General features: G+C 45.4%; 1 protein-coding gene across 1 annotated transcript in view; it reads right to left on the bottom strand.

Moving 5' to 3' along the window:
* ZCWPW2 (zinc finger CW-type and PWWP domain containing 2) overlaps positions 1-9,556 on the bottom strand; it is a 132,990-nt gene that overhangs the window by 17,344 nt on the left and 106,090 nt on the right. Inside the window, 1 exon segment of the mRNA XM_025202353.1 lies at positions 2,926-3,047. Within this exon segment, the coding sequence (XP_025058138.1) occupies positions 2,926-3,047 (122 nt within the window).

Below are 9,556 nucleotides of genomic sequence, written 5' to 3'. Positions count from 1 at the left end.
ACTGATTTTGTCTAACTTTTGGTATGTGTAGTGTATATGTGCTTGAAATAGTGATAGGTGTGTATATGCCTAGGCTGGTAATTTTGAATGTGGGTGTGCCTGAGTTGGTAGTGTGTGTGTGTGTGTGTGTGTGTGTGTGTGTGCGCACACACACACACACACACACACACACACACACACCCCCTGGTGAGGCAGTATGTGCCTAGTGTGTGTGTATGCACCTAATTGATTTTTGTGTGTGTATATGTGCAATTGTGTCACACCCTCCCATCTAACAGCACAATTCTGAGAACCTGAGAGTTGGCCTGGCCCCACGGGACAAAAATCCCACAGTTGGGTATGCAATACCTAAAACTGAAGTATAGGTAGAGGAATATTTCAAATAAGATCTACTTGTTTCTTTGTATCCTGGTATCTACAGTACCACCACTAAGTGTACATCAATGGATGCATCTCCGAGACTGTGATTTTAGCTATAAATAATATTCAAATATCTTTGACTTAAAAGGTAGGTTATAATGAAACTGGTTAGTAATAATATTAGGGCTGTGTGAAGCTTTGGTCCCAGGTTTGATTTGGCAGAGATCTGGCCTGATTTGGTGGCTGAATCTCTGAATCCAAATCAAATCAGAGAACCCTTTAATCTCTCTGAATCGATTCCAAGAGATTCGGACAGATTCAGCGAATCAGACGTAGGATACAGCTTTAAATGTTCTTCCTACATACCTCTAGGTGGCAGGGGCTCTGAACGCTGCAGTGCTGGGGCAGATGCATCGTCCCACAGAAGCACAGGGGGCTCCCCAGCGTGCTCAGCGACAGACCCAGAAGTGGACCAGAAGCACTTTTGGTCCAATTCCTGGTCTACATGCCCCCTCCCCCTCCCCCAACAACCCCCCGCTTGGTGACTGGTGCCACCTGGGTCCGGGGGGGGGGGCAGCCAGGGGTCTCCCTATGGTTGATTGCCAAGCCAGGGGCGCATGGGGGGACCCTCCAGAATGCTCCCCAGCAGACCCGGAGGTGGACTGAAAGTGCTTCCAGTCCGCTTCCAGGTTCGCTTCTGAGCATGCTGGAGACCCCCCTACACTGCTGTGGGACACTACATGTGCCCCAGCACTGCAGCAATCACAAGCTGCACTGCTACCTCAAGGCATGTAATAAAAAACTTTTAAAGCTGTGCCTGTGTCCGAATCACTGATTCGCTGAATCAGCATCAAATTTTCAGATTCGGATTTGGTCAAATTGGATCAGGGACAGTGATCTGAATCAATAGATCAAATCACTGCCCCTGTTTCAGGCTGAATCTGAATCGAATAGGGCCTGTTTAGCACAACCCTAATAAATATGCTCTTTTCCATAAGAGAAGTTATTTAGTAGTAACTAAGAAACTAAATAGTTATTTTTTTTAAGAGTTGCCCCATTCACACTAATAAGATTTTTGACTCTGGTGCTGAACTGCAGTACTGTATAGAAAGGGTTGTCCAGGCAGATGCAGTAGCATTCTCAGGCTACACTATCAGTGGCTCCAGATCTATATATATCTATATCTATACATAGACATAGATATATGGGATTGCATCCCTCAACTACCTCAGTTCCTTCTCCAGGGTCTTCACAGACCAAAAATACAAAGAACACCAAGGCAAAGGGAAGAGAAGTAGAGAGTGCGACTGTTAGGGACCTATTGAATTTATGGCAGAAGCGAGGTGCACTATGGCTCCTTAAATCTTGCAGGTTCCACTGTGCCCACCCCTTCCCCACCCCCATTGTTTGGTGAAGGGGCCCCACTTGCAGCTTGTCCCCACCTTCAGTGGGAAGGTGAAAACTGCGGTTTTAAATATGGTGCCGTTTTTGCCTCCCGCCACTGCTGCACTGGTGGGAAGGCAAAATGGTGCCATGTTTAAAACCATGGTTTTAGCTTCCCTGATAATCAGGAGGAAGTGGTGGGGTCCTCTGCTAATCAGCAGCAAGGGGGTGGGGCGGTTCTGATAGGATGGAATTGCTTTCCAATCTCCTATTAGTGGTAAGGCACAGAAGCTCTTGAAGAAGGAATAGATATTATTTAAAATCACTAGGGACCTACTGAATTCATGGCAGAAGTAGAGCGCACCATGGCTCCTTTAATTTTGCATGTTTTCCCATTCACACCTCACCCTTGCCCTCCCTCCTCCCTTGCTGCTGATTAGCAGAGGACCCCACCACTCCCTCCTGATTAGATATCTGGCTATTAAGAACAGTTTTGATAGATAAATGTTCTAAGGCTATCTGAGCCAGGAACTCAAAAGATAAACCAATAAGTATGGGGAAGACAAAATTCTAGTTGTAGGCAAGAAATATTTTCTTACAGGATGATGGAAATTAGCCATTAGCTGGAGTAGATACAAAACTATGGGGTGAAAGAATACAGGTTTATCCATTAACAAGTTGTGGTAAGCAGAAATAGCTGTTAAATGAACCTTGAGAGAAATTATAAGTAACTGAAAGTGACTTTCAGTGCAGTAGATATTCTATAACTGTGAGGATACCAACATGACTGACCAATACAACCTAATCTACAGTAGCAGCAAATGAACAAAGGTGTGCCAGGAGACTTGTTCCTTTATACAGATTAAGCCAATGTTATTATCGTTCTAGCCTTAAGATAATAATCGATCCCCCAGAAGACATGATTTTTCTGCATAGTTTTGCATCTCCACATCAGAAGTGCTGAATTCTATTAGTAGGAATGCACAGAGACCCTCACACAAGAAACATTCTAGATTATTTACTACATATATAATATACAGATGAGTAGGTAATCTACTTTATTTCCAGAAATATATTATAGAATCCATAAAAAGTATATTTCTTAAGTACAACCACAAATTCTACTAAAAGGATAAATGTTTCCAATTACTAGTTACAAGAAACAACAGATATCATTCATACCTTTTCTCCAATGTCTTTTTCCTTTCCATCTACATATGAGTCACAAGCCGTTATAGATGGGTCTGCAACATGTCTGAGAATTTGTTCCAGATCTTTTAATATAATTTCTGTCTGAGAGACAACTAAAAATATAAAATTAATAATCCAACTAAAATGCACATTGTACAGTATTCTAATTCATTCTTTTAGTATAGTGGGTGAGAGAAAGAATATTTACAGGGAAAATCATGATTTTAACCATACATAGAAACAGATTTCATAGAAGATTAAAAATAAAACAGATCATAGTGATCATAGAAATTAAGGGCTGGAAGGGACCTCTAAAGATCATTGAGTCCAATCCCCCTGCTCTGGACAGGAATACTGCTAAGATCAAATGATCCCAGCAAGATGTCTATCCAGTCTCCTCTTGAAGACTTCCAGGTTGGGGACTGCACCTCTTCCTTGGGAAGCCTATTCCAGATTCTGGTCACCCCTACCATAAAGAAGTTCTTGCTTACATCTAACCTGAAACCATCCTTTAACACAGAAGTGGGCTATTATTTCAGGTGGAGGGCCACTTAACGAGTTTTGGAGAGCTGTCAAGGGCTGCATGCCCTGCCCGTTGACAGTTGCCCCATTCCCTGATCACCATCATGGGACCAGAAGTCCCACCTCCTAATCCCTGACCTTTGCCACTGAAAGTCCCTCCCCTTGCCCCCAAAAATACTCGTTGTGGGAGGGGAGCTGCCATCTTAGAACCAGGAAAAAAAAAATTACACACTAAAAGTCAAACACCTACTATAACATATTTTAATTTTATTACAAAAAATATTTTTCTCACGATTTGTGTTTGCATAGTCTATAAAGAGGTGATTTCACAATAACTCAAAAATAAATTCTTAGTCTTGTATATTGTGGGGGGTATGGATGGTGTGTGTGGTGAGGTGGGGGTGTGTGTATGGTGGGGTGTGGGGGTTGTGGGAGAGCGTGGCTCTGTGTGGGGAGCATAGGGTATGTCAGGGGTTGTGTGGGCAGGGTGTGGATGTGTGGCAGTTGTGGTGTGAGGGAGTGTTGTGGGGTGTGGGGACCCCCCCACACTCCCTCCTTGGTGCAGCAGTAGCAGGTGGGGGTACTCAGGGTGCTGTTGCATAGTAGGGTACAGCTCTGACCAGCGCTGCACATTGCGGTGAGGGGTGCAGCCTCTGCCAGGCAGTCTGTATCACTGGTGCTCCCTGCACTCACCAGGCACAGAAGGGAAGCCTCAGGTGCTGGAGCCAGCTGCTTTCCCTCCCCCCAGGGAAAGATGCCTGGGGCTTCCCTCCCTTGCCGCACAGCCTTGGCAGGAAAAGCAGCCCACTCCTTGTCCTTGTCACGCAAGTGAAGGAAGCATCAGCGATACAGATGGCCCAGTAGAGGCTGCACTCCTTACAGCGATATGCAGCAGTGGCCAGCACCCAGAGCGCCCCCACCTGCTGCTGCTGCCACTGCCACCACTTGCCAGAGCTGTGCATCATGGGTAGAGTGTGTGGGGGTCCCCACACTCATACCCTGCCCACCTGAGCTCCACACTGCCACCACCCTCCTCGGCATGGACTCCATGCTGCTGCCATCTCTAGCCCCGTGCTCCATGCCCTGCACCCTGCCCCCACTGCTTCCCTATCTGTTGCCTGGAGCGAGCAGCACACCGGGGAAACAGCACATCCCCAGGGGCTGCAGCAGTCTCACCTGGAAGGTGTGTGCTGGCTGGGCTGGGCCTTTCCACCCTCAAGGGTGGGAGTGAGATGCAACAGGGTATGTTTGGGGCATGTGTACATGTAGGCACCTCACTCCCATCCTCATAGGTGGCAGGGCTGGATGGGGTGCAATTCATTGGTGGGCGCCAAAGACTGGATGAAAGTGCCTGCCATGCCAGATCTGGTCCACAGGCCGTATTTTGCCCACCCTTGCTCTAACTGTTTATGGCCATAGCTCCTTGTCCTCCCTTGGGGCACCTTAATGAACTGTTTTCCCCCAGCTCCCAACATTCTTCCCTTACATACATATAGACAACCACCAAGTCCCCCTCAGTCTTCTCTTCCCCAGACTGAACAGTCCCAGATCCCTTAGTCTTTCCTCAAAGTTTGTCCTTCAGTCCCCTAATCATTCTTGTGGCCTTCTCTGGATCCTTTCAAGATTCTCTGTGTCTTTTTTGAAGTGCAGCACCCAGAACTGGATGCAGTAATTCAGCTGGGGTCTCACTAGCACCAAGTAGAGAGGAAGAATCACTTCCTTAGCCCTGCTTGCAATGCATCAGCTAATGCCTCCCAATATGCTATTAGCTCTGTTGACTACAGCATTGCACTGGCAGCTTATGTTTATCCTGTGATCAGTCATAACCCTGAGGTCCCTCTCAGCCATTGCGCTGGCCAGGATATCTCCTGCTAACCTATATTCATGTTGCTGGTTACTTCTCCGCACTCTGAATTTATCCTTATTGAATTGCATTCAGTTCCACTCCACCTACTTTTCTAGCTTGTCCACGTCCGCTTGAATCCACATCCTATCCCCTAGTGTGACTGCTTTTCCCCACAACTTAGTATCATCCACAAACTTGGATAGCATGCTTTCCACATCCTCATCTAAATCACTGATAAAGATGTTGAACAGCATGGGTCAAGAACTGAATCCTGTGGGACACCACTGGCCACCTCCCGCTAAGACAATACAGACCTGTCCACTAACTCTCTCTGGGTTTGACCTCTTAGCCAGTTCCCAACCCACATGACTGTGGACTCTGCCAGCCTACAATCCCCCAGTTTTTTTTATAAAAACGCTGTGAGCACGTCATATTCTCTCGCTTCAGAACCACGTCTGTTTACTGGGATCACACTATATAACCGCCACACACTTGCTTGCCATGCCTTGATGGCAAATATGTTTGGGAGGATGAATGTTCTGGCTTGATGGTCCATCTGATCCCTTTGCAGATCTTCTGCAGGGCTCCGACCTTCCCATTACCCTACCCCATCCTATCAGGTGGATGGTTGATGTGCTCCATGGGTGGTGAGCGGAGCCTGTCCAAGTCTTTCTCTCTCTACGTTCTGCTCCCAGTAGCTGGTTTTATGTCTTTGTCAGTTCAATCAATCTAGGAATACAGTCCTCAAATCAAACATGCATCCTTTCTCCAAGGTCCCTTGGTGATATTCCCAAGTGGGTCTCTATGCTTTGACCCTAGCTTTCCCTATTGTCCCCTCTTTGGGAATCTGGTACCGCTTCTTTCTTAATTATAAACTCAAATCTCCAGGAAAGGATTTTCTCCTTTTCATACTCCCTTCTTAGGATTCATCTCCAGTAGGACAGAGTTAAACCCACAAAACAAACAAACAAAAAAACCTCTTAGCTGTCGCTTTCAACCTGGTTCTTAGAGACAAACATTCACAAATAAATCTCTCAGAGTCCTTCTCCCTCCTCCCAGATTTGCTCTGTCAGACTCCATGCCTCTGCTCATTTCCCTTCACCAGCAGTGTAGATTAACCCTTCCCCTTAGGCCAGCTGCCTCAGTTTCCCTCTTGCTTCCCTCTCTTCCTGGTAGGCTGGCTAGCTTTATCTCTGTCTCCTTATCTCTCCTTCACTTGGCTGGGGGTATGCCAACCATTTCTCATGGGGCTCTCCTTCCCCAGAATCCCAGCTCAGATTCCTGTGGAGACGCCTCTCCAGGTCACTCCCCACCTGTCCCAGTTCACCTCTCTCTCTGGGAGGGACAATCCTAATTCATGGTTGTCCTGGTTCCAGCAGCTCCCAAGGGTCCAACCTATGGGCATTTTTCTTCAGAGGTCTCCCCTCCTGCAGGCTCCAGTGTTTTTCGCCTGGTAACACTGAATGCCAAGCTTCCCTCAGCATTCTCCCTTTAAATGGCCCACTGCTTTCCATGTGCCAATCAGGGCCAGTTCTCTGGAACGAAGGTTCCCACACTCCTGGAATTGCTGGCAGCTTTGTTCCTCCAGATGCCAAAGCTGTGCCACACATCCAAACCCAGGTGGACAAGTTCCCCTACCTGTGGGACTTTTCCCATGAGAGTGTGGCAGGTGGGGGGCCCTGTCCCTGCCACAAGCATCATGGGAGACTATACTGAAGGCCTTTTTAAAAACCAAGTATATGACATCAACCACATCTCCCACATCTAAGTGGATTCATTATGATTACTTGATCATAGAAGGAGACAAGGTTGGTCAGACACAACCTGCCTACAGTGAAACCATGTTGGCTATCCTTCAGCATCATGCCTTCTGCCAATCTCTCACAAATGGAGTTCTGATAATTTTTTCCAAATTTTACCGAGCATCAAAGTCAAACCGACTAGCCTATACTTTCCCAGATCCTCCCTCATATTGGCCCTTTTTCAGTCTTCCAGGACTTCTCCCAAGTCTTCAAATACCTTCACCAATGGTCCTGCAATGACCCCAGGCAGTTCCTTCAGCACTCTCAGGTCTAGTCCAACTTGTCCTGCAGACTTGAAAACATTCAGCCCCTTTAAGTGCTCCCTCACCAGTTCAACACTGACCATTGGTTGGCAAATCACCCCCACCCCCTGTATCTATCCAGTATCTGACCCAGCAGGTGACCACCATTTGCATGCAGAAACACCAATGTAAAGTGTTCCTTAAAGAGTTCAACTTTCTCCTGACTGTCTGTTATCGGCTGGTCCATCCCGTTCTGCAAGGGCACCACATTTCCCTTGGTCTTCCTCCTGCTCCCTATATACCTAAAAAAGGACTTCTTATTGTCCTTGATTTCAGTTGTCAAGCTAATCTCAAATTACATTAAAAATAAAATGCCAAGTGCAAATTTTTTAAATTAAAATAAAAAGGACCTTCTAAATTGCTTGTATAACATTTCCTCTTGGGCTTTCTAGATAGAATGCCTAGGAGGTACAAAATTCAACAAGATACACATTGCCAACTAGCAGTGTTGAAGCAGAGCTCTTTAGAGAAAGGCCTTTGGTAGACTATCTCCTTCCTACATATTTTTATGGGGTTTAGCCTCTCTCTCCTTCCTTCATTACGGGGTTTAGAAAAATATTTTAGGGCATGAATTTTTATGGGTGATATCTTCTATTGGACCATTTGAGTTGCTGAGATAGATGTGTGGGTATCACAGTACCCTTACTTGGGTCTCTGGGAGAGAAGCAGACACAGGAGAGCTAGATGGCAGATGGAACAAGGGTTTGCGTAAAAATCTGTATGTGAATAAAAACAGGGTGCATCTATATGAGATGCTACATTGCCATAGCAATGCACTATGGCATTGTAGCATCAGTAGGCGCAAACTGTGATGCCACATGTATGTTGCCGTAGCAATGCACTCCCTCACTATAGCACATTGCTACAGTGACAGTGGCTAAAAAGAATCATGCGCCGCCAGCACAGTGCAGTACAGGCTGTTACTGTGCCATCATTTAGTACTTCCAAAAGGATGTACTAAACAATGGCACAGTAACCACGATGCTGTAGGGGCACATGTAGACGCACCCACAGGCATGCAACTTAAAAATACATATTAAACAGCAACTGGAAAAAACAACACAGGAGGCAGTTCAAAGCAATATAAGATATTGCTAAAGACTCTCTTTGACCTTTCACGGAAGGTCTTCTGTATGGTTCATACAGGTACTGTTGAATCAACATCTATATAAGATTTTGCATATTTTGAACAACAAGAAGAGCAACTGTGCCAAGATAATGTTCTGGGTCCAAGTTGTCAGTATGGACATTAGAGTTTGAGAGTTTTGCAGCCTGTGGTTTCAAGAACGGTCATGTGGGATATTTGATCTCAAGAGTGGCCTCAGAGACTGTCTTATTCAAGGAAGCTCATTTGAGAGAAATTACATCCATCCATAATAATTGCCTGTAAACTACATTTACTCCTGCTCACCTTCTAATGCAGTATATCTCCATGAGTAGAGCGGTGGTTAGCCATATTAGTTTGAAGTCAGGCAGAAGGTAGGGTAAGATGGCACCTTAGAGACTAACTAGTTCAGAAAAGCAACAACTTATTTTGTACAGGTGATAGCCTCTGATGAGGTAGACTCATGCCTATGAAAGCTCATGCCTCTCTGAATCAGTTATTCTGTAAGATGCCATCCTGCCCTACCTTCTACCTGTGTGTCTCTCCCTGTACCTTATAACTTCACTTCAATTTACACCCTATTGTCTACAAAATATTGTGAAGCTACAGCTGTAAAACATCCTACCCTCAAACAAACCTGTTTCTAGATTTCCATCCCTAAATTTCAGTCTCAAAGATCCTTTCTGCTTTGCCTAAAGCATACTGTTATGTATGGTACATTTCTGGTCTAGACTGCTTCTTTATACTATTCTCACTAGTAGTTTTACAAACATATTCTGTTCATTTTTCTTGATGCAGCTCCATAAAAAAAAGTTTTCATCAGATTATCCAAATAGGATGCATTTGCCACCATATGCAACAGAAAATACTTCCATGTCTGAAGATAACCACTGTCAACACATTTCTGTAAATTTGTTTCCCATCATACCTGCATTGATGGAAAAAGCAGAGGACTTAAGACAATACACTATTTTTATTACAGTGTAACTGGCAGATTTTTCTGGGGCCTTTAATGTTACCTAATGCCCCACCTATTGTGTTTCAA

The sequence above is a fragment of the Alligator sinensis genome, unplaced genomic scaffold (assembly GCF_000455745.1).
Source record: "Alligator sinensis unplaced genomic scaffold, ASM45574v1 scaffold181_1, whole genome shotgun sequence".
Taxonomy (NCBI): Eukaryota; Metazoa; Chordata; order Crocodylia; family Alligatoridae; genus Alligator; species Alligator sinensis.
Note: the sequence above shows the minus strand (reverse complement) of the source record. Positions and strands in the feature narration are given on the sequence as shown.